This window comes from Bidens hawaiensis, unplaced genomic scaffold (assembly GCF_021521415.1).
Source record: "Bidens hawaiensis isolate Kalapana, Puna unplaced genomic scaffold, B.hawaiensis_p1.1 tig00000001_1, whole genome shotgun sequence".
Classification (NCBI taxonomy): Eukaryota; Viridiplantae; Streptophyta; class Magnoliopsida; order Asterales; family Asteraceae; genus Bidens; species Bidens hawaiensis.
The window spans coordinates 838072-864606 of record NW_027491014.1 but is presented as its reverse complement, the minus strand read 5'-3'; the positions used below and the strand labels follow the sequence as shown (position 1 = coordinate 864606).

The following is a 26535-nucleotide window of genomic DNA, read 5'->3' as shown; positions in this document are numbered from 1 at the left end:
CAAAAAGCCCAATCCAAAAAGAAGTAAACAATATTTTGATTTACAAGATTCTCCTCTATATTATCATTTTTATTTATATACCCGTACCTTAATCGTAGACAGATTTCAACACCTTAGCAAATGGGGGCCTTATTTTATTGTGGACATCAGGCCCAAGTTTCACCTCATATAACTAATAGGCCGGCCCTGAATTAGCATTTAGCAGTGCTCTACTACCCAGTGACATTGACTTTCTCTGGTTGAACTTGCCAGTTCCGGATCCATGAGCTAGAGTTTTATCAAAGTGGGCATTCGAGTGGTGGACTTGGTCGGATCACCAGTGCTGTCTACGATCGTGGGTGCGGGTGACCTCTAGTCAATAGGTGTACCAGGTATCCAGACTATATTGCCATATTGGTCTCTCAAGAAACAAAAAGGGGATTCTATATTTTAACTCAAAAGAAACAGCCATGAATGATAACAATTTATCAATATCTTTTACCAAAACTACATAAATAAGACAGCTAGTTATTTATTTTTAAAAATTAATCCTAAATCATAATGATAAGAAAAATAATCTATGGTTATGCAAAATTATTTATTTGCCTCTGAAATAAATAATAATTAAAACACAAGCATGATAGGTTCAATACATAAGACAATTGTATATATTTATAAGCAAATGATTGCCTTGTCATACTAAAACTTATTGTTTCTCATGAATCAACTCATCAACCAGAAAAGTATATTCCTACAAGGGATTTATGATTTTCTTCTATTTTGACTTTACGTGAAGTCAACATCTCTGGTCAAATAGTCAAAATACCAATACTTCATACCGATTATAAATTCACAGGGGCGCGATACAAAACGAATACCGCGTGTTCAAATATACGACTCAAACATTTTGGAAGCTGAAAACTCACTCGTGGTTGCTTACCGGTCCTGCAAAACAAACAAGATGAACATATGTTTATAAAGTTGATCACTGCTCGTAAAATAAAACTTTTATTTTACTTTAATGATACTTTTTATGATATGAACATATTTATATATATGCAAACCACAAACTACGAATAGTGTTCATACCACTTAGATTATGTCGTGTGGCATTTTAGGTTTTTTTTTTTAAGTTTCACTTCATCCATTATACTATAAATAATATACACTTAATCCATTTAATTTTTAAAATATTTTATTTTTTTTATTAAAACGTGTGTTGGTTAACTTTTCGAAAAGGAAATTTAAATACCTGGTTGTGATTAATTTTTTCTCAACGTTCTAATATAATTTCTTAAAAAAATGGAGTTGTATTAGAAATAGCTTTTTTTAGTATCGTAAACTAAACTGCATCGATACCAACCAAACATCAGTATAGTAAACAATATTTTATGTTTTATGCATGTAACGAATTTCCCGCACAGCAAACTCCTACCACAACGCGTGCGGGAATCCTACTAGTTCAATATATTTTGCATTCATGAAATAAAATTTTCATTTTCCCAGGATTTAGTAAGAGGAAAATTTTTATAAAATTTTACGAACCAAGCCGGAGTACTTGCATTCACGAGTAGACTAATTCATCTTGATGACACAACCCTGTAATTGAGAACAAGGTCCTCGGGTTTCTTCCAAATATAAGTTCGGACTGTTGCTAAGCTCATGTCGGATGTTAAGACCTGTATAACATGACACAAGTTAAATTAAAATATTAACATAAAGCATTTGACCAAGTTTCCTATGATAAACTCACGGGACCCGTTATCTAACCAACGAGATCAGGTAAAACACAACTTGCATTGTGTTAAATGGGTCATGATTTGCCCAAAGTGTATTTTTAGTAAAATAATGCCTCTGAAATCATTTTATTTAAAAATTTAAATCATCATTATAGTAATAATTATTATATAATTACACCAAATACCTATAAACAATTTAAGTTTTTGTACAAAAAGTTTTTGGTAAACCTGATTCGTGCCAAAAAAACTAATCATTTGATCCGTTACTGACCCAACCCAAACTGTTCATTTTACAACCTCCACTCGGTAGAAATGTTCATGGTCCGTTATCAAGAGTTGGAAAAAAACCAATAAAAGACAAAATCGTTAGTTTGCATTAAAGTTATTACCTATAAAAATGATAATATCATACATATTCCAAAAAAAAAGGAAAATTAAATAATAAAGATAGACGACCAATTTGGTTTGCACGTGTTCCAAACCTTGAACCAAACCATTGGATGGTTCGCTCATCCTAATACTCAAAGCTAAATCTATCCCTGCAAACGAACCGACGTTTGGTGAACTGTTCATGAATCGTTTGATAAGAAGTTCGGTATTTAGTAAATCAACAAACACGAACAATAGTTTTGTTCATTTAGTTAAACTAACGAACATGTACATATGCCTTGTTCGTTCCTTTAAAGTTGTTTATGTTCGTTCGTTCAACTGTTAGCAAACACAAACACATTCATTTTCTTAACAAACAAACACGAACAAAAAAACCTTGTTCGTTTAATTGTTCGTGCTCGATCATTTGCTCGGTTAAAGTTAAATGAGCGAACATGACATGACAATGTCACGTTCATGTTCATTCAGTTCGTTTACAAGCCTAGCTAAATCCATCTTAGATTTCCGATGTTTTAAAATTTAAGATTCCAAGATTATGGGACTTTAAAGTGAAACATTAACGGTAAAAAGGAACATGAAAGTAAATAAAGTCAAAAAATTGCCTGATTATTGCACAAGATCTCTATATTAGGCTTAAGCTTCCAAGGCTTAAACCCGGATCGAAAAGTTCCATCAACGATCCCGGGACCAAAAGTTGCATCACCACTCAAGCTGTCTAATGGCTTGTCTAGAACCATCTTCTCCACTACATAGTTAACAACCTGTACATAAAATTATTAAAACCTAGGTAAATATTCCTTAAAATAAACATGTTTGGCGGGCTTCAAGGGGAATTACAGTAATTATACATAAATATAACGACACAAACTGATGTCATTCTATAATATAGTAATACCTTGTGTATTCTTAAAATACGAGGCGCACTCAGCTTCCCTTGTGTCAAAATCTGGGCAGCTGACCCTTCACATGGATGTAAATAGAAGCTGCACCTGAAATATAATTACAGTTATTATATTATTAAGGAAAGTGGCATCTACTTTTAGTGCACATAAAATAACCGTCGGGTTTCTGAATGTTGACAATTTTTATCACTGACAATTTTTAATTGATATATTTTAAAGTTAGTAACTTTTTCTGGATAAAAGATTATTACCTAAAACTCCAAAATAGAAACTGGATTGGTTATTTATTTATGCAATTAGCCCTTAAGATAATAACTTTTTTAAAATAAAATGATTTAAGAGGTATTAAGCATTTGAATGAACTTTAAACAACTTTTGACCCATTTGAGCTCCTTTCTTGATAACTACACTTTCAATATTGCATATTGTACATAGGCCTGTAAACGGACGGAATGTTCAGTGAACTGTTCAGCGGGAGGTTAGATTATGCACGTTTATTTAATAAACGAACGAACATGAACAAAAAAAAATTGTTCATATAGTTGAATGAACGAACGTCAACACATGTCGCATTCATTCATTTGTGTACGCTTACATTCATTCATTTAAATTTGTTTATATTCATTCCTTTATGTTCATTTATGTTCGTTAGTTACGTTTGTTTAAGTTCGTTCGTTAATATATTCATGTAAATTGGTCTAGTTTTAATAACTTTTTAAGTTAAACACATTCTTGTTCAAATTTACTTTTAACTGGTTTTAGCTCTGTTATGTCCGTTTGTTAACATTCGTTAACCATTAGTTTGTACTGTTAACTAACGAACACGGACACTTTCAATTTATTAAAACGAGCATGAACAAGAACACCCATTCATTTAACTATTTCTGTCCGATCGTTTGTTCGGTTAGTGTGAACCGAACTAACATGAACATGCTCTGTGCGTGAATCGTTCGTTTATAGTGCTGACAAACAAACACGAACAAGACAACCTCATTCATTTAAACGTTTGTGAACCCGTTAGTTTAGACCGTTAACAAACAAGCACAGACACATTCATTTTCTCAACAAACGAACATGAACATATCCATCTGTGAACCGTCTGTTTATACTGTTAAGAAATAAACATGAACATGAATCTGTTAATTTTCTTAGTAAACAAGAAAATCCAATTCATTTAAATGTTTCTATTCAACCATTTGTTTGGTTAAAGTTAAGCAACCAAACACGAGCACGCTCCATTCGTGTCCGTTCGCTTCATTTACCAGCCTAAATTCATACCCATCTGACTCGTTACCAATAACATACAACCTGAATTAACCCGTTAACAAATAAACAGTTATAAGAATAAAAAAACTTACTTGGTATGTTCCCTCAGGGGTAACCGATTATGCAAAACACAATCCAAAACCCACCATGGGAACTCTTTTTCATCCTCGGTTCCATCAAGGTCAGTAATTTTCTTCCTCCATGGCCCACCTTGTGATCCCTCAGTAATAATTGAAGGGGGTGAAACAGTTGAAAATGAAAATGGTGGATACACCACAGTATCATTTTCACTGTTACCATCTACCTCAGTTTTTGAAACTGTATTACTCCTGCCAGATGGCGCTTCCCCATTGGCTGAAGGTTGAGACCCAGGTTTATGTTTCTTCTTGGACAACCAATGAACCAATAGTCCTTTTAGGGTTTCTCGAGCCAGATTTATCTGCAAAGAACAAAGAAATTGTTCGGTTATCAAACAGGGGTGTGCATGAATCCGAAATAACCAAAGTACCAAATCGTAACTGGAATAACTGAAGTAACCAAACTGAAAATTCAAAGGTTTGGTTTTATGGTTTTTGAATTAAACAATTTTTCAGTTCGCTTTCGGTTTTGCTGTCAACTGAAAAAAATGAAAAGACGTAACTGGAATAACTTACGTAACCAAACAGAAATAACCAAACCAAAATAACTGAACCCATAAAATATCAACAGTTTGGTTTCATTTTACTTAAAAATCCGATTTTTTGGGTGGGTTTCGGTTTTGCTATTAACCAAAAACCGAACCAAAAAAAACAGAATATAGTAATTTATAAGAAATTAATAAATAGTGTAGCCCAAAAATACTGGATCCAAATGTGTAATAATCAAGTAATCTTAGCAAATAAATTTAGGCTCAAATTTATTATTTCGGGCCATTTTTTTCCGCCAAAATTTTCAAGCTCAGATGAAAAAACCGAAAAATAACATCAACCCATTTGAAAACTGAAACCAAACGGTTTTGAATTTTCGACTTTTGGTTCGATTTTGGTTTCGATATTTACATAAATACAAACCGAATCCATTGGAATTGTGTATCCCAAATATATTGGATCCAAATGTGTAATAAACAACTAATCTTAATTAACAAAAATAATTAGGCTCAACCGAACGGTTTTCAAAAATCTAAAATGTCGAATTTTCGGTTTGAGGTTCGGTTTGAGCCCAAAACCAACCTAAACTGACGATGCACGCCCTTACAGCATTAAGTTACTTACATTTAAATTTAGTTTCAAAGTATTATTAAAGTATGTGCACCTTGTCATCTTCAGCTTTCTCGATTATGTGAAGGTCAGCAGAATACATTTCTGCAGAAAAGCATTGAGGGGTATCTAAATGAATAGACAAGCTCCCGAGCCTCGTATCAGCAGTGAACCATGTAGGAATGCTGACCTGGCAAACAATGATATGGTTAAAAGATATTGAATATATCTGTACACATTATTCCCATAATGATATACTGATAGATATTAGTTACCATTTCAAACAGTTCTTCTTTCTTCTTTTCAAATGAAATCTGCAACATAGAAATTCAAAACATGAGCATCACAGTTAAATGAACAGAAAGAACAAAAAACGAGGCATGTTCATGTTCATGTTCATTCGTTTAACTTTAACAGAACAAACGATCAAACAGAAACAGCTAGACAAACAGGTTTTTTTTGTTCGTGTTCGTTCGTTAAGAAAATTGTGTGTTCGTGTTCATCTATATTCGTTCGTCAACAATTTAAACGAACATAACTGAATATACATGAACAAAAAGAAACGAACATAAGTAAGCGTGAGCATCAATCTATTGCCCCTAAAATTTAAATGAATGTAAGAACGAATGAACAAACGTAAACAAACGAACATACACAACGCAATTAAATGAATGCAACCGAACACTCCCAAACATAAATGAATGAACAAGGCATTTGTTCATGAATGTTCGTTTAACTAAATGAACAAAAAATGTTGTTCGTGTTCGTTCATTTTTTTAAATAAACAAAGATACATGAACTTGACTTCCCATCGAACGTCTCACTAAACCTCTGGTTCATTTACAGGCCAACATTTGACCTGTTACTGGTCAAATATACCCAAATCAACCCATTATGAGGTAAACAGGTTAAAATTGCTACATCAGCTACGTATCAATCTAGATGGCAATATAAGTTAATCCAAAATAGCATTTGCGCTGTTACAGTACAAATAGAAAAAAGGCCAAAATGTAATAGTGTAATAATGTAGGGGTCAAATGGTTAGTGTTTTTGTTCATAGGAGTAACCTGTCCATAATCCTCAATCACAACACCTCTAGTGATCTCCCAAAGCTTCACAGAGCCAGCAGTATCCTATTAAACAAACAGCTACATTGTTAAAAACAAAACAAGAAACAAAACACGCTTTTAAAATGGTTATACAATATCAAAAACTGAAAAAAAAAGTCAAAATTAATATTACCTTGGTAAGGACATGCCTTTTATTGTTTAATATTTCATGTTGCACTATCCCTGGAATCCCATCAATACTAAAGGTGGCTTTTTGATACACAGGAACCTATAAATCAATTTCATCATTATCTTTGTAACATTCGTTTACAAATGATAAGATTTTAACTATAAAAGAGACTGGAATGGTATATAGGGGTGTGCATAAAACAAATTTGCCAGACTCATAACTGAACCTAACCAACCAATTGGGGGGGGGGGGGGGGGAATTCTGGTTATTTATACTTTCATAACCGACCAAACCGAATGGACATGATGTAGTGAAAACACGGTTAACCAACCCGACACACGGCTATGTAGTATTGTCGTATGTGTACAAAGGTCTAAAATTAAAGCTCAAATCAATAAATTATTCAAACCCGAATGTCTAATAACAATTTATTAAGTGGCTAAAAATTTTCAAACCCAAACTTTTTAGACCAAATTAAATTGTGTTGGGCTCTTTTTGTTAGGCCCAAACATTTCATGACCAATTCTAGTTCACGGCAAACCAACCCATAACTGAACCGGATCAGAATCTAAAACCGATTAACCATAACCGACTTAACCATGACCAATGAGTTATGGTTCTCTGGTTAACCGAAAGTTAGTTATAGTTATGATCTTGGGCCAAAACCGACCATGCACACCCCTAAATCATAGAGAAACCTAACTTGGGCCTACAGGCCATAAACTAACAAACTCTAATAATAATAAGTATAATCATAATTAAATTAATGATAGAAAAGATGACTCACAGGGGTAGACCCTTCTAAAGAAGCTCTAGCCCTTGAAAAAGACAAATTTCCAGCAAGAAACGAACCGCCTCGTTGAAACACTTTCTCAGGAGTTAAACCTTCAGAATGCCACCTGTGCACAGAAGAATCTGTTGTTGCAACCCATATACCATCATCATGTAATGCTAACTGCTGAATAGGATGTTCCTCATTGCAAAGCAACACACTCTCTCTTGTTGAAAGATCTGTCAAGTACAACTACAAGTAGAAACAGATAAATGATCATAATCAGTTTCAAAATGTGCATCCAAACGCCCCCTTATCTAGAGATATAGATGTGAACTCACGGAAAGATCTCGTCCACCACTATACACATGAGTAAATGTTGGAGTGCTTGCGAGTGCCCACACAGAATCAGTATGAACAGCATAAGAGTGTATGCACCGCTGCTGCCCTAGATCCCACAATCTATCACAAATATATATCATATGAAAACATCATATTCGTTATAAAAAGAATAAGAAAAAAAGGCATCAAACAACTTTTCTTGTCATGTTGAATTATAGTCTTCTGTTCAGCATGAAACATTGTTGATAATATGCTGCCACAATCATAACTGCAACACATATTACCAGTAGAGCTGTATACGAACCAAGACAGGCCAAGCCAGGTTGGGCTCGGGCTCGGCTCGTAAAACGGTCGAGCCAGCTTGTACCTCATCGAACCAACTTGTTTATTTAAAAGTAAATATAATTTTATATTCATACATATTGATATATATAAAAAGAAAAAAAAATCTTAACATACAATTCTTAACGAATATACTACAAGACTTATAATTCATATATATTATAATTGGGGTTATACTTTTTGGTTATAACTAATATATTAGAATTTAGCTAACAAGCCAGCTAAACGAGCCTAACGAGCGAGCCAATAAGGCGCGCTTAACATGGCTTGGGCACAGCTCGTTTACAAACCAAGCCGGCTCGGCTCAGTTCGGTCGAGCTTTTTGAACAGCCATAATTAGCAGCAGTAAAGACGCCTACCTGATCATAGAATCGGAGGATCCTGAGAGGCAGAACCTGAAATCATGATAATGTGGCATCATTAACCAAATAGCTTAATAATCAAAAAAATAAAGCTTGTCTGAGTAATCTTTGAATAAAATCATAACGCAAACTAAGGTCTGGGGGCATGAAAGTGCTTTAACCAGATTAGGTACTCAATGGTGTTGCATTTAATCCCTAGATGCTATACATTCCCGACTATCTAGTCAAATTACGAAGACTACATTACAATTTGAGTTAAAACCTAATAATTAGAGCATATATATATATTCATTTCAGGTTTTCAATGTAAACAAATAATATAAACAAGAAAACAAACCTCCTGGTAGAGTCAAGAAGCAGAGCCCTAATATTATCTGTATGCCCTCGAAGCTTCATTATCTTTGAACCAGTTCTTGAGTCCCAGACACGTACAGCCTGCAAGAAAAAAAATCCACATACATGCATTAGCACTTGATATGTGAAGTTACATGGCAGAAAATGTGTGAAAACGAAAAAAATAATAATAAAAAGCAACTAGGGGTGTAAACGAACCAAGCCACTCATGAGCTACTTGAGGTCAGCTCACTAAAAGCTCGAATTGAGCCGAACTTAAATGAACCTGAGCCCGAGCTAGAGCCTAAATTTAACTATAAGCTTGTTTATTAAATGTACTCGAGCTCGAGCCTAAATATAAGCTTGCTAAATAAACAAACCCGAGCTTGAACCTAAATATAAGCTTGTTAAGTAACGAGCCCAGGCTTGAACCTAAATATAAGCTTGTTTAATATACAAGGCCGTGCTTGGCTTATCAAGCTTGAGCTGGATCAAGCGCCAAAACAAGGCTGTTATATTATAATTTTTATTTCATCTATATTGTAAAAGCTATTATTATATAAATAATTATGATAAGAATAAATATAAAATATATATATATATATATATAATGTTATATACAAATATTAGAATAAAAAGTACATAAAAAATAACTTTTAACTCATAAATAATAAACAAGCCAATCCCTGGCCGAGCTCGAGCCTAGAAAGCTTGTTCAATAAACGAGCATGAGCTCGAGCCCATATATAAGCTTGTTTAATAAACGAGCCCGGGCTTAAGTTATCAAGCTCAAGCTGGCCCAAAAGCCTAAACGAGCCTATTGACCTACAACTTTATTTAATATGTTAAACAGATATTGTCATAAAAACTATTATTATACAAATTATTATGATACACCCTTAAAATCAATCCCTACAAAGTTTACAAAATATACCTTCTCGGTTCCACCAGACACCAAAAGGGTCCCACTGTCGTTCATTGCTAATGCATAAACAGACTCTTTGTGTCCTTTAGCAGAAATTGGAACATATCCTTGAGGTTGATTTGTCTGTGATGTTGTAATGTTGTTACTTGAGCTAATTGCACGTAAACTTGTAGCGGGTCCTGAGCCATTAATTCCATTTGACGAATCAACTGCCACTTCACTAGTCTTTGTGAATGGAGCAACCGCTGCTTCAAGATCCCATATGAATACTTCACCACCAAGTCCACCCGAAGCTACAATATTGCTCTAAAAGAATAAAAAACCAAAAGAATTTGGTATCAGAATATGTCGATTAAATCAAAATAGTTGGGTAAAAGTGGAAGAGGTTAAAGTGCAAGACAACACGGGTTAGGGTTGTGTTTAAACGAGTTTGGTTCGGACTCTTGGTTTTAGATAGTGCAAGACGTTTAGGTCCCGAAAGTCGAGGTGAGAGCTTTACGTACACAAGGCCTTATGTACAACCACATAAGCTTTATGTATATTCAAAAGCTGCACTCCTATCCTTCTCTTTTACATACCAAACTTCATTATTAAGTAAACCATTCATAATATCATTATTCTTTTGATTGTTTATACATATCAGCCTCCTCAAAACACTAATTTGACTAATGTTGAACCACATGTGAAAGAAGCACCGCCTCTGTTTTAAGTATCTATTTTTTCAATTTTGTCACGCACTTTTAAAAATTAAAACCAAGTCATATATAGGCTGACCATATAACATGTTTGGAAACAGAAAGGGGAGTGCTCAGGTTGGAATTCAGGTAAAAAACAAGTCAACCCGCCAACTAATTTGAAGTGTTTAGATAAACGGGTTAGTGGGTCGTGTCCAAGTTACATGGTTAAGCGTGTCCCTGTTAGTGTTGAGTTGTTTTGACACAATTATTAAACCGTTAGCGTTCAGGCAGCACGGATTGCGCCACTAAATTTAAACCTTCAAACTCGCTTTTTTTAATGATTGATTATTATTGTAACAATATCGAATTCATAATTAACACAAACTGTATTTTAAAGTAAAAGAAATGGACAAAGTGTCTTCGTGTCAACTCAACCCAACCCGTTCGTTATATTCAGAACCCGTTTTAACCCATTATCGGAACTCGAGTCACGTCCAATTTACCACCTATACTGGAAACTGTGTTCATAATTTCAAATTTTCAGCTGAAAATATATGGTGTCTTTTAACTAGAATATAAAGCAAAACGCATATTTTCAAAGCAGAGGTTACGTTATTTTCTGCAGCAGCAAGACAAGTAACATAATCTGTGTGCTGGCGAAAAGTCCTTGTGCAAGTTCCTTCTGAAAAACAATCCCATGTCTGGTATAATCCATAATATTATTAGTGAGAGTTATGTGAACATTAATGATAATCTTATAAATAAATTAAACCTTGACAGTTGTATCTGAGGAGCAGGATACAAGGGTATTCCCTCCAACAATGACTGCATCATTGACCTGTACAACCCAATTTGTTCTTTAGTGAAGTAGTATTAGTTGAAGTATTGAACACAAGTGATGTTTAGAAATATACCCAGTCAACATGAGACTCGAAAGTAGTTGAACAGGTGGCACCCTCATCACCTAATGCCCATCTTTTTAGCGTGCCATCACGGCTCCCGGTGAAGAGATAACCACAATTATCTGGTTCTGACGGTTTTAGAACTGATAAACAGTTGACACCTGCACGATGCTGCAAAGTGCAAACCGAGGGGCTCAATATTGCATTTGACTAAATTTCTTTTAAATTTATAGTTATAAGTTATAACAACTAAGGATCGGAATGTATACTAGTGATTTATTCATTGATAGGAAGATTCCATTGAAAGATGCATGAAACACGATACATGTACAGGATTGAAAAACCAATAAATTACTAAGATAAATAGTAAAGACAGATATACAACAATTCTTTCAAGCTTCCACACTCCATCCGCTATACAAAGTTACAAACATTACTAACGTATGACAGGTGAAAAAGGTCATATGGGTCGTATGAGGGCTAAATCAGACAGCCCGTATGATGACTATGGTGACAAAGAAATGACTTATGTAACCACCAACAAAGCCATACGGGTTGTATGACCTTTTTCTCCCTATCATATGGCCTATATGATGTTTTCAACTGATGAAGAAATGGCTTATGTGACCATTGACAAACCCATACGGGTTATATGAACTTTTTCACCCTATTATATGACCGATATGACATCATACGACTTGTATGATGTTTTTAACTAGCAAAAAATAACTTATGTGATCACTTACAAAGCCATACGGGTCGTATGACCTTTTTCGCCCTATAATACACCTATATGGCATCATACAGCCCGTAAGATAGAGCGAAAAAGGGCATTCGACCCATATGACAACACGAAAAAAAGGTTATACCGCGTGTATGATCTAACAGGCAAGCCGGTGTATACTTTTGGAGTGGTGTACTGATAGTAGGACCCATGTACTTTTATTTGCATAAAAAATTTGATAACCGAGCTATCTAATAACATTTATTGTTTTGGACTTTTGGTTTGAAATAATATTAAATATACTATCATACTTGAACCATTAAATAAATGCATTAATTATATTATTATATTTAAACCATTACAATAAATGCATCTACATGTTCTCTAGTAAGAAATATATCTAGGGTCACAAATCACAATAGTCACTAGAAGAACCAAACAAGTAAACTACTAAAAAAAGGAGGCGGCCACTATATATATTCTAGAAACATTCCCTTTCGTCTTAAATGTATTTTAACTTCATACCTTGTAAACTATATGGAAACCTTTTAGTGAAGTTTAAGCATGTTGGCACATGGGTAATCAAACATATTATGGGAATGTAACAATATTATTCCAAATAAAGAGGAAATGTGTACAAACAAAATAAACTCTAACCTTTGTGTCATCAGCATCATTTAAAAGATATGTCAGTCTTTTCTCCCTACGAGGGCGGACTGAATTTGAGGTATTGCCTGCACTACCCACACGATGCATTGCGGAGTTCCCTACACCAAATTTAAGAAACTTAAGGTACAAATATGAAATTAGTCCCTTTTAAAACAATAGACTATACTTTCATGTAGGGCTGTATATGAACCAAACATTCAGCAAACTGTTCGTGAACTATTCGATAGAAGTTCTTTTATGTTCGTTCGTTTAATAAATGAATGAACGTAATTACATGAACGAACACAAACGGAGGTCATGTTCATTAAACTATGCTCGTGAGCGTTCAAAAAGGTGTTCATTTATGTTCATTAATATTTGTTCCTTTATGTTTGTTCATTAAATATTTCTTATACTTCTTAATGACCTTTCCAATATAATGATATAGAATTAAGCAAAGTTATTAATATAAAACAAAAATATATATGGGTATTATTTGATTAATTTATATGCGAATTAACATATGAGTATAAATGTTAAATAAACACCAACAAAAACTTGGCAGCCGGACTGAATCTTTGACACTGGCCACTCTCGGTTAGCCAAATCAAATAAAGCATTGTTTTGTGTTCATTTATGTTCGTTCGTTTGTGTTCGGTAACAAATGTATTTCCTTAATGAATGAACACGAACAAAAAATTTCGTTCAGTTAGGTGTTTGTGAAAGGTTCGTTTGTCAGATAAAAGCTTAACAGGCGACCATGAACATGGCCTTGTTCGGTTTGGTTCAGTTCGTCTATAGCCCTACTTTCATGACAAGTTATAATAATTCTCTCTTACAAATGGTATTACTACATAAACATCATTAATGCCAAGAATGATACTTATTCTTGCTATTTCACGTGAATGATCCAAACATCAGCCAGATTGAAAGAAGGTTTCCATGATAAGCCACCAAATCTTAATTCTTAAATCATCTCAAAATACAATCTATTCTTTTAGCTTTAAGATCAGTATCTTGGTGTTCTGTTTGATTGTTTTGGGACATAACTTAATTAAATAGCAATGGTGATAAACCACTTAAAAGGAGATGATAAAAGAAAATATATACAGTTTTTTATCCTGATATTGATTTGACATAAAGCAAAATTTATTAAATTCAAACACTTCAAGACTCTTTTTCAGGATATGATATCAAGAAGCAACGCCCTGCTTGCGGTGCGCGCATATAATGTATACATGTGTGAACCCTCGGTTGGGCAAAAGTAAAATTGCACTAATATTGACGTTATTTTACTAATCTCATGAAAATAACGTTAAAAGTGGCGGAAGGTTAATCAGGCATCATGTGGTGGCTTTGATAGCCGAAAGACAAGGGCACATGCACCAATCAGCCGGTGTCCCGATGATTGAGTGCTATGTGCTTTATGTCCAAGGCTTGATGCAAAACTACTATCGAGCCGGGGGTCTCACCGGAAGCAGCCTCTCTATCCTTATGGGATAGAGGTAAGGCTGTCTACATCTTACCCTCCTCAGACCCTACCATAGCATTGCTATTGGTGGGATATACTGAGTACGATGATGATGATGATGATGATGATGATATCAAGAAGCAAATGCAAGACCATAAAAGTCAAAAGAATGGGGCGTGCATTGAGCTATAAACCTTCTTGATTATTTTAACTTTTAAGTGGTTAACAAGTATAACTTCTTTAGCGCTATCTACCATATCCATAAATTCAAGAAACTGTCTGCCAAGTTGGTATTAAGTGTTAATACGCTTCTTCTTTGTTCATTTACAATTGAGAAAATGTCTTAACCAATTTGGTATTAAGTTTAAAAGTCCACACGTAAATAAAGTATATGAATGTTGTGTCATGTGTGTAAATTATTGATTTGAGATTAAAGCTACCAAGTAAGATCATACAAAAACAAGCATCCACCGCCTTCACATTTGTCATTAACTTAGCTAACAAAAATCAAAACAATATTATCTTAATATTCTATTAGCTTATTGAAACATCCAGTTGAATTTAATCAAGTAAAACTAAAATAACAGCACACACAGACTTCCTGTTCATTAATGTTCTAGATGTTTAAAGTCATATATTGGGGATAGTTTCTTTAGCAGTTTCATTAAAAAGTAGTGTTTACATCGATTCAGAAGACAGCCGGGCAACAAGCTGCGCCACTAGCCCTTTTTGAATAGCAAGACTAAGTCATTTAAAAATAAAATTCATAGGCCGTGGGGTCATACATTATTTATTCATGGCCCGTTGGACACGACTAAGTAGCTCTACAGCCTTATGCACTAGGAATAATTATAATCATTATTCATCAAATCATCAATACCACTTAAAATTATCCTGAATAGATATCTTTCATCATCAAAACCTAATTACTTTGAAAATTTTCATAAACAGAAAACAATCAACAAAATCAAGTAATCCAGTGAACAAGACTAGTAAATTCTACAAGTCATGAATGAAGTAACAAAATTCACACAATATCATTTTAACCTCATATCATCTAACTGTACTTGTTATTACACATAAAAACCCTAAGCAACATTTCTACTCAAATTCCGATTACTCAATCCTCCGAATAACATCACAGAGACCGAACGAATCTTGCCACAAGATCAACCAATATGAATCCGAATAGACGAAAACATGTGTCTGATTCTTCAACTTCATTAGTCTAGGGATGAGCAAATGGTACCAAAACAAGCATTTCGTTACCGATACCAATATTTTTAGAAAATCAGGATCGGGAAATTTGGGATCGGTATCTTTCCAGTACCAAACTGAGCATATATTTAATACTAGTACAGAGCTCATCCCTAGACTAATGTCACTGATTAACAAAGTAAGTTACCGAGTAGCGAAGTATTGGGCGATTAGACTTGGTATTCATTAATGTTGAAGATGTTTAATATATTGAGGATTATAATGATGAATAGCAGCACTTAAGGAGATATATATATATATATATATATATATATATATTTAAAAACAGAGAAAGAATTAAGAAGTAGTAAATTGAATTGAAGAACATCTATCATCTGAAAGTACTCATATCATCTAACAGCACTTATTATTATTATTATTATTAAGAAATAATAATAAAATAAAAACCCTAAGAAAGAAAGCCTAATATCCGATGATTATTCATTCATTCATTCAATAATAATAATAATACAAAGGAAGGAATGTTACCGAAAACAGACGTCCGATTAACAACTTTATTATGCTTCAATTACTACTGAAATTGAATCAAAATTGAAGTTAAGTTGAAGTTGAAGTTGAAGTTGATTATAAAGAAAGGATAGAATTAGAATTAGATAGAAAATTGATTGATGAGAAATTGAAGGTATGTCAATGTGCAGTTGATCAACGAGTTGGAACAAAGAGGTGAACAATACTCACTTTGACTCACTCGCTCTCGACTCCTATTATTATTACTACTACTATTATTATTATTATTAAAATTATTATTATTATTATTACTTTTTTTATAAATATATTTGGTTGGTCGTTCAAAAAAAATTATTATTATTATTATTTATTATTTATTATTTATTATTATTGTTATTGTTTCATCACTAACACATCACCAACTCATCAAGGTCCGTTACTATTTATATATGTCTTTGTGATAAAAAATTATTAATCTTTTCTTTTTATTTTCTTTTTGTTGAATATAATAATATAATATTGTTATGTTTATTCTAGATGTATACTTCATGATTGCTTCTTTTAACTATATCCTTCTTTGGTCTACAATCTACTTGATGTTTTAAGACTTTTCTATTTTTCATTAAAATATTGCTAAAACTTATCTTTTAAACAATAAAGAAAAATAAATGTTGTTGGAAAACTTAACGCGTATTTTTTAACAAATTAACGGGTATACGCGTTATACACTGAGCCTAATATAGGATGCGGTTTTATAAACGAGTATGGGATTGGGATTTACCAATACACGTCTAATTGTCGTTCATATTTATAACCAGGGTCGGCCCAAAAGGGGGGTTGAGAAGGTCAACGGACTCAGACCCATTCTTTCAAGAGGCCTATAATCGTTAAAAAATATATATATATACATTTTATATATAATTTTGTTTTAAAACATAAGTAAAAAATGACTCTTTTGTGCAACGAAAGGAGTTGTAATCCATGAGATCAAAGGTCATGGAGGTTCAAATATCATTGATGGTGTTTTTATCTTTATAGAAAAAAATACATTTTCTTTTGTGTTTTTTTTTTTCTTTTGGTTTATATTGGGTTTTGGAAATGCAACTAAATTAGTAAAGTTGTGAAATTATTTATCACATAATTAAAAACGTGATTTTTGACGAAACATTGTTTGTAACTCCTAGTAACGACCATGTTTGTAACTCAAAATTTTGGGCAAGGCATTGTTGTTCATGGTCAGCATGTGACTTGCGACTATACTTTTCCTTGAAGTTCCAATAAAATACCTAGTAGAAAAGCAATTCAAAGTGAAATTAGGTTAAAGAAAAAGAGTTTACACAATTAGATTAAGATCATCTATATTAGTAAATGAACGAAGTCATTTGTATAAATTGTAGGGTGGTCGTGAGAAGTGTAAAGATATTCACTATCTTCGTTGGTGAGACGTTGAAGATGCGATCACTACCCAAATAGTAAGATACTAAGGTGCAATCACTATCTGATTTAGTGACACATTTGAAGAGGTGATCACTGCTATTTTTTAGTGAGATTTTGTGTTGGTAATCCCTTTCAAGTTCAACATAAGGAAGACGTGTAAGTTATCTCTACCATGATAAAGACATAAGGAAGAGGTAAATTAAGACTACCCATTTTTAAGTAATTTACAAAACTTAAAGCATGAGGTACATGTGTTAGTAAGGATAAACATGTCTTTTGAACACAATCCATTCAACTTACAAGTTTGGTCCCTCACCTTTAACCATATTATGTTTTTAATTTAACTTGTAAACTAACTTCCCACCCATGATTTTTAAACGACTATAGCCTTTTCATATGTTAATATTTTTATAAACAAATTACACCATAAAAACGAGCATTTTATTCTCTTTAATTTGGATATGATATTGTTATAATTTTTTTTTTGTTTTAAATAAATTAATATGTTACGTAGGGTGTTCGATGTCGGTTTTGATGGTTTTTAAGTTAAACTTGTGAGTCCAATCGTTAATACTGATTTTTTGTCGTCCAAAACCAAACTCAACCATTGAAAGTTGAAACCGAATCGTTACTAATGGCCTGGTTCCAGTTTGGTTTCACAGTTTAAACTTTAATAATAAATTTAGTTTAAAATAATTAATAATTTAAATATATCATCAATTTTAACTAAAAACCAACATAATATGATAATTGAGATGATCATAAATAAAAAATGACAGTTTTAACCACATAAATGGTAAATATTAATGAAATATCTAGGACGTGAAATAACAACAACAAATATTACAAAAGGAATCATATTGCAATTAGGTTAATTTACAGTCTTTTCTGGTTTCATATGGCCGGTTGCCGATATAAACCGCGAACCAACCATTCACTACGTTTTTAAAATTTTGAAACCGACCTACAAACCGAAAGTTAAAAGGAAAAGGAAAAAAGAAACCAATGACCGGTTTAAACGATTTTAAGGTTTTAACCGAACCATAAACACTTATATTTGTACGTGATTAACATGTTCAAACACCCGCTGCATCGCGCGGGCACCCGTCTAGTACATATTAAAAGACAACTTCTTAGGCATTGTCTCTTTGTACTCTATGCTTTTGTTGTACACTTTGTTAAGCTTCATCTATATTGTATTGTTTGTTGTTTTTGTTGTACTATTCTTGATGTTTAACAACTAAACTAGCATTTTGACCCGCCGCGTTGCGGCGGGGTGTAAACCTTAACCGAAGAAACTAATGATGTCCAAACGCTACCAAGAAATCGGTCGTTAATTAACCTTAATTTATAACATTCGAGACTTCATATACAAAAACGAAACCACTTTATATGCTTCATACCATCGAACACAAATCCTATCATTTGTCGCCGCGACCGCGATACCACTTTACCGTAGCCACCACAACTCTTTTTCTGTCTTTCTCATGTCTCATATTCTCTCTGTCAATGTCTCTATCTTCTCCCTCAACACACTACAGCACCACCATATTGAAAAATTTTAGCTTAGTTTGACAGTATCTAACCTTTCAAAACTTTACCAATTCATTTAAAAATGAGTTTACAATCGCTTTAGATCTCACTTGAAGTGATGATTAGTTCAAAAAGTAGAAGGTAAGGGAATTCAATTATACACTACAGAAACGAAACGAAATGAAATTACCTTTACAAATGGAGCTACATCAAGCCCTTGTATGTACATAATGCTGCAACTGTTAACAACAAATCAAGCAGCCTTTTAAGCCAATGTAAATCTTCTGTTATGTAAAATTATAACACGTACATATTGTTGCAACTATTAGCAGCAAGTCAAATAACTATTTAGCATTACAACCCAAAGTATAGGAGCGAAGCTTCATACCTGTTGTCTGTCGAGGAGAAAGGCCCGTTGAGCTTGCATTACATGGGAACATAACCTGCATTTTACAACATGATTTATTAACAAAACCAAGATATTAGTTAAAAACTGGGACAATAAGAATAAAACTTACATGCCCACAAAAGTAGTCTACAAACATCAGTCACTATCACAGGGCGAATTAGTTTCAGTTGTAGGAAAAGTGTTGGTGATATAATAATAAATTCTGGAAGCAGTTGTAGGGTAATTAGATTCATGAAATAATTTGTCGTCTATAATATGAAAATATACTAATTACCCGCTCCTTAGACTGTAACATATATAAAGCCATTAGTAAATAACACAATAAATGACTGCAAATAAATATTTCTTCATCTTACACCAATGACCACAACACAGTGAACATTGTGGAGTCTCAACTTTTAACAATTGTAAATATTAGGATTTGTTTTGCCTACCAAAAAATGTCATTGACTCCACACTCTTGTTGAAACCACCCTTTCTATCTTTCTGTTGCAAATGCCATCACATAGAACACCATATCAGTAGAAGCAAACCTAACTTACTGTTGAAATTGGCTTACCATTCCGATGAGATGGAACAATAAATGTGACGGAGAACATCTACAGATTGATTTAGGAAGAGTGGAAACGCAAACAATTTCAAATTCAAGTAAAACCAATACCTTAATCGCCATATTAAATCATCATCATGCGTTTAAGATCAAGAGAGAGATCTTTGGCATGCGACAACATTTACAGATGATTTAGCTCTCGAACGCGATTGAGACTTCACGAGTAGTATGATGTACAAGTTTAGCTTCACTTAGTACAAACCATTATGCAGAAGACACTTTGTAATTGTAATATATAATGTGTGATGACACTCGTGTGTTTCTAGATGTAGATGAAACCTCAAATTGAGAAACCCAAAAGCTTATGCTATCTTATCGGTGGGCTTTCCCATCTGACCCAGCAGAGGTCCGGTGGGAATTGTTGTGCATGGTTGTTTTCAATCTGATCATCCGAACTAATGCGGTTAGCTCTAATTATGGAAGGTATAATGCAAGATGCCTTTTAAGTTGGGTGGTATTGCATCGTTGTGTCTTATTCGGAGATGATGGTTGCAGCCGTACTTTGCACCTTTTGTGACTGTGAGGTTGTATAATTGTTTTGGGAAGACACAATTTTTTGTTGAAAAGAGTAAAGACTGTGGCTTTCATGTTGTATGTATTAAGACAAGAAGATGTAGTGTTCTCTTGTGTTGAAAGCTAAAGTTACTTTGATCCTGAAATTGGTATGCATGTGTGAACACAATAGTTTGTGTGTTGTATCATGCATGTGCTCCTTTTCTTGGAACATATTATATAACTAGAGATTTGGAAAGTACGACATATACGCATCTCCCTTTCAACCTTTGCATCTTTTGAGGAATTTGCATCTACCAACATCGGATTTTCAAGCTGCAAGAATATACATAAATTTTAATGTCTTTGGCAGTGGTGTTTGCCGGTGTCATTTTGGCAGTCTATGGCGAAGGAGCTGCTGCCTTATTTTATTGTTGGTTTGTCACTTAAGTCTTCAATATAAGCTATGATGACCCTCCGCTATTTGGCGTGGCAACAGCCACCGCAGAGATCTGAGCTCGGGTAATCACATCGATTATGATTGAATTTCTTGCGTTTTGACATTTTAGTAACTGATTTTGGTGGCGGTTCACCGGTTCTCAATTGTATAGTTTCTCGCTGGTTTTAATAGTATGTTCTTTCGTGTAGCTTGCTGATTGTAGGTATTTTGATAACTTTGACTCTTGAAAGTCAAATGGCAGCGACGCCCAATTTATAAATGAGTATACCCTCTGTAGTTGTTTAAAGGCAACAACACCTTTATAAATGAGTATACCCTTAAAAGTTATTAAAGGCATCAACACCCTTTTTCTTTTCTTTCATGAACTCTTACCTTCATTTGATTTGATTCGGTGGGCTGTGAAACTGAAATGTGGCTTTGAAAAAAATCTATCTACTTGCCAATTTTTTTAAAAAAAAAAAAAAAAACTAAAAATACATACTGTTATGGAAAACTTTATTTTGAATAAAGTTGAAATTCACTTAATAGCTAATATTTACGTTTTTTATTTAATCCAAAACTACTATATAAATGTTTTCCAAATTCAGTAGTGAAATATTATCCATGACACATTTTATATTTACCTGATAGTTCATATTTATGTTTTTTTATTTAATATCTTAATTTCCATTTAAGTTGAGAAGTGAAATTATTTGGAGCATTACACTTGAGAGTTCACTGAGTGCTGTCACAAAGACGCTCAAAGCAAATTGGTGATTAAGTTAATTTGTGTTTTCGTAATATAAAAACGGTATTTTTTACCCAACTTTACGCCACCCAACATCGAATAGTTTATTGAGTGCTGTTGCATATGCACTTAGAGCAAATTGGCGATAAATTTGTGTTTCCATAACATAATGTATCTTTTTCCTAACTTCACGCCACCTGCCATTGGCGATAAATTTTTTTTCATATCATAAATTGTTTCGTTTTCCAAACTTGCGGCGGGTTTAGAGACTAGTTATATTATATATATATATATCTATATTAAAACACAACTTCCTTATGCATCATCTGTTGTACCTCTTGCTTATTTAGTTGTATATATTCTTAAGCTCAATCGGTGGTTTGTTTGGAAGTTTCTGGTCACGTTACGGAGGGAGTTGGTTGCCCTGCTGTTGCCGGCGGCGACTGAAACTACTTGAACCGACCCATGAAGACCAATTAAAAGTGCAAACCACGTTTTCCAGTTTCTGCATTTTATTAGGAGATTAGTTTTCATTATGTATTCATGATCCCACGTATGCCTAATTATCCTTATTTAATCTAAGAAGAAGAAAAAAATTATGTCTTGTTCTTTTCCTTATTTCTCGAATCGGTTACTATCACAGCCTCTCTTCAGTTAGTTCTGAAGTAGGCCATCAGAGTTTACCTTTAAGGTAATGTGATGTTTGGAGTAAGTGATTCATTATCTAGAGATGAGATATCGGATGATCGATGGAAAACTAAACAGTTGGAATCCGATCGATCATAACTTACACTTGACAAACTTTGAATGGGGAAATAAGCTTGAACTAGAGAGAAAATGCAGCTTGCAAAACACTTGGACTGCAACCAAGATAGATTGCTATTTGCCTTCAAATTAGAAAACTAAACAGTTGGAAAAAGACTATGATGCCCTCAAGAGATAGTTTAGACTGTTAAAGCAGAGAATGATTCTGTCCAATCTCAAAGTCATAAACTTCATGATGAGGTAATATAATTTAGATTACTTGATCTTGATAGAAAATATAGTTAATGACTTTTCCTAATAATAAGTTATTACAAAGTTCAATGCAAGTATCCATGTCGTCTTCACGGTCTCTTTATTTTTCTCTATTTGAGTAAGTTTAAAAGTTTCATTTATACTTGCTAATTATATTTAACACTAAAATAAATGTGTGTAATTGTAGAAAGATTATTTGGTAGGTCATTGGCGTAAACATCTTTCATTGTCAGCATATTATATTGTTTACCCTTATGCCATAAGAGATATATGCTTATTTGTTTCTAGGTTTATTAAAGTTTCATATATAGCGAAGCCAAAGCATATTTGCAATGGATTAAAATACTTTCATTAATATCATTTGTGTAGATCCATTTGATGATAATAGTACATCCATGATATTTGCACCATCAATAACTGATCTGCATAGACTTCTAGCAAGTAGGTATGGGAGGGTGGAGTTACTGGTCTTAAAACTACATACAAAACACATCAGAAAATGTTAACTTTTAATAAATAGCCTAATACATTTATACTTATTAATTTCATTTTTTTCCTAGGTGTTGCGCTCAACCCTGAAGAATGGCAGGATAATTGTCGTGAACGAGGTAACAGATTTCAACGATAATCCTTTAGTGACAACTGAGAGTCATGCCATATACGTAGAACCAAGGCCAACTCAACTGCATCCAGTCATAAACGCAGAACCAAGGCCGAGTCAGCTGTATCCAGTCCACCAACACAGAACCAAAAACCAATACCTCAATGAGGCTGTATCAAATTAACCACGTATAGTGATATGTAAACGAATTTACCCATACATACTATGGTTTGTGTTATTTTTTTAAATAAACTATTTGTTTATTTCCATTTTGCAACTACAAGAGTTAAATGGCTTTTCAGTGGTATTTGATATTTGATTTTGAAAGTACAATTGATGGTTTTTGGATGGTTATACACTTATACAGAGTGTTCTTTTAGTTTAGTTGTATATTCTTCTTTTCATTTATGTTTTAACTAGCGTTAAAGATTTCAAACGTTTTCGGATTTCTTTTTATCACATACCCGCGCAACGCGCGGGGTACTACATACTAGTTATGTTTATTAACTACAACTTTCTATCTTGAAAGTGTTATCTCAATAGTCATCTTAAATCACTAAGTTATGACATGTTATATTGTTGAAGATGGTGATTTATTTATGAAACTATTTAAATTTTATTAAAGAGGATGTAAATTTAAAAAACTTTACTTTATGCTTTTACAAAAAGTTTGTTTGATAATATAGATACTTTTAAATAAAATGATGAGATCTTTTAAAGTACAATCTTTAAATGTACATGTGAAAAGAGTAGAGATCTTAAAGAAAATATACGAGGTAATATGCTTCAAGACCATGAAAGAAAATGAAGTTTTCTACTCGATTGCTGAAATAGTATCTCTCCCCCAAAAAGCATGTTTTTTTTTACCGACGCACAAAGAAATATTTTGTTGCGAATGAACAAGATATTGAGGAATTGTCCATACGTAAAATCAACATTATTGATACGGGCCTTTTCCACATAAAAGGGGAATCTTTTGTTACAATAGAAGCAGAAGTGATGTGGATTATTCAAGAATCGAAGTTTATTTCCTTTATAAAAAGATCTCAATGAACTTCTAAGGTAGTGTTTGTCATGCATGAATGACATGGGAGAATGGAATGATTCATTACGTGGGAATAAAAAAAATGGTGTTTGGTTACTCAGTGGAATGGAATCATCCATTATACATGGAATCTCATTCCATCAAAACCATTCATTCCCACCCCCCTTTTTTTTTTTCATTTCATTCCTTCCTCACCCTACTTTCTCAACATCACTACCACCTAACAACAACCACCACCACTACCATCGCAGCCACCACCACCACCACCTGACCGCCATCGTCCGTCACCGTCGCCACCACCACCTTACCACCAGCGCTACCACCGCCACCTGATCATAACCGTCACCATCATTGCCGCTGCTGACCACCACCACCATCGCCGCCACCCTACCATCAACATCACTACCAATGGTACTACCGCCACCCCCACCACAACAACCACCCTGCCTAACCGCCACCACCACCATTTTCGTCACCGGAGCTATCACCACCACCGTCGCCATTTCAGGGTTTTTTTTTTTTGTAAAAAAATATTTTTTGGGATATGAATATTTTTTCTATTATTTCTATTTCATTCTTACAACTTTTTTGGATACCAAACAACATAAAGTTATTATTCATTTTATTTCCATAGGTTAACCAAACAAGACAAAGGAATGGTAATAATCCATTTCATTCTCTTGTTCATTTCATTACATCTCTCATTCTATTCCCTCTTCTTTCCATTACTTCCAACCAAACATACCCTAAATCTTTCTAATCCCATATTCTCAAATGTGTGATGAAGATAAAAGTTTATTATGATAGGGAAAAGAGATATTTTTCTATAGTTTCAAAATTTAAAAGAAAATTTTGAAAATATAAATGGGCCACTGGCTAAATTCACCATATCGAATACACTCACGACTCGGAGAAAACCCTCACCTAAAGTCAACGCTCGTGTGAACACTCGCCGAAGGCACGATAGAGCGGTTAGGTAATAGTCGTTCTGTTCAAGAATCCACATAGTGAACATCACATACTCGTCTAGTCTCTCATCATCACCTGGTGCCGCCGAAACTAAATGATAAGTGAATGAATCGAACATGGGTCACATGAAACACAAAATCTATTTCCACAAGCTCATTGGCAAATATAAATCTCATTAAATTAGACTTTGTAAAAAAAAGTCAATCAATCATACCCGGTGGAATTTCACCAAAGCAAAGCTATAAGTAGGGTCTGGGGTGAGATGTAAGCACACCGTACCTCTATCCCAAAGAATAGAGAGTGGTTTCCAGAGAGACCTCCAACTCCAAAAATCATATGTATTAGGGAATATAAAAGGAAATCAAAGTTCAACAGTAATATACAAACGTTTGAGACGTAATATGTAAAGAAAATAACATAATGGTGCGTGACCAAAAATAAGATAAAGATAAGCTCATAATATATTACTTTCTCTCAAATAAAAAATAAAAAAATGATAAAAAAATAACCTCATGTGTAGAGGCAAGACAAGTAATCCAAAAAAATATAATCACTATTTGAAATCTAATGCTAAAATGGTAAATAAATGTACTTGGCAATCCCAACGTACTAACTAGGCTATAACTTTAAAGTTTAAATGTGTTTATAAACAAAGTAATCAAATGTGAAACTAAGCTTAATTATGATTATAACCTGCCATTAGGATTTAATATTGATAACATATGGTGGATGGGATTTGTTTAGGAAAAGGACTGTTATTGAGGAAGTCAAATCAAACCTATCCGGGCATAAAGCCTCTTCTTTGAAGATGCTTTGATCACAACACTTAGGAAAAAGCTACATTTTAGCCCCATTTACTTGACTTGTTGGTTCCTTTGAAAAGCACGGAACGAGTGATTGCTTAACGGAATAAAGCCTCTTCTTTGAAGGTCATTGAGGAAGTCAAATCAAACCTATCCGGGCATATCAATATAGATCGTCGTTGAATTCTATGAATTGGCCATTGTGGTTTTGTTTCCCAAATGACTATTTTACTTCCTTGTATCTTTATATTTCGGGTTTTTTATGGGTTTTATATATTCATTTGTTTGCTTGTTATTAGAAAGAGTTCTAAAATCTAAACATAAAATATGGACCAAAATTGATCTTATAGTAACCGAAATGCGTGTAGTAAAACCCTAGATGATTGAATAGTTGTAAATTTTAACCGTTTACATAGAATAATTAGACGAATTTCGACATGTTTGAACATTCCCATTTTG

General features: G+C 33.7%; 1 protein-coding gene and 1 long non-coding RNA gene across 3 annotated transcripts; both read right to left on the bottom strand.

Moving 5' to 3' along the window:
• Positions 1-216: 216 nt before the first annotated feature.
• Positions 217-16105, bottom strand: LOC143585453 (uncharacterized). Of its 2 annotated transcripts, XM_077067472.1 has the most exons (19): positions 15995-16105; positions 12787-12896; positions 11418-11576; positions 11276-11341; positions 11115-11204; positions 9836-10132; positions 8906-9003; positions 8566-8601; positions 7864-7984; positions 7538-7774; positions 6754-6849; positions 6579-6644; positions 5787-5825; positions 5567-5701; positions 4369-4715; positions 3004-3097; positions 2711-2869; positions 1525-1658; positions 218-924 (listed from the first exon to the last, which is right to left on the bottom strand). In XM_077067472.1, exons 2-18 carry the CDS (start codon positions 12883-12885, stop codon positions 1560-1562), a joined length of 2238 nt encoding a protein of 745 aa, XP_076923587.1. In that variant the 5' UTR covers positions 12886-12896; positions 15995-16105; the 3' UTR covers positions 218-924; positions 1525-1559. The 2 variants fall into 2 exon arrangements, with proteins under 2 accessions (XP_076924066.1, XP_076923587.1); XM_077067951.1 differs by lacking the exon at positions 15995-16105 and having other exon boundaries at positions 217-924; positions 12787-12944.
• A 2642-nt stretch (positions 16106-18747) lies between these two features.
• On the bottom strand, positions 18748-19389 carry LOC143564348 (uncharacterized). The gene is made up of 3 exons (XR_013140919.1): positions 19254-19389; positions 19121-19182; positions 18748-18929 (listed from the first exon to the last, which is right to left on the bottom strand). It is a non-coding gene; the product is annotated as an uncharacterized LOC143564348 (long non-coding RNA).
• Positions 19390-26535: the final 7146 nt, after the last annotated feature.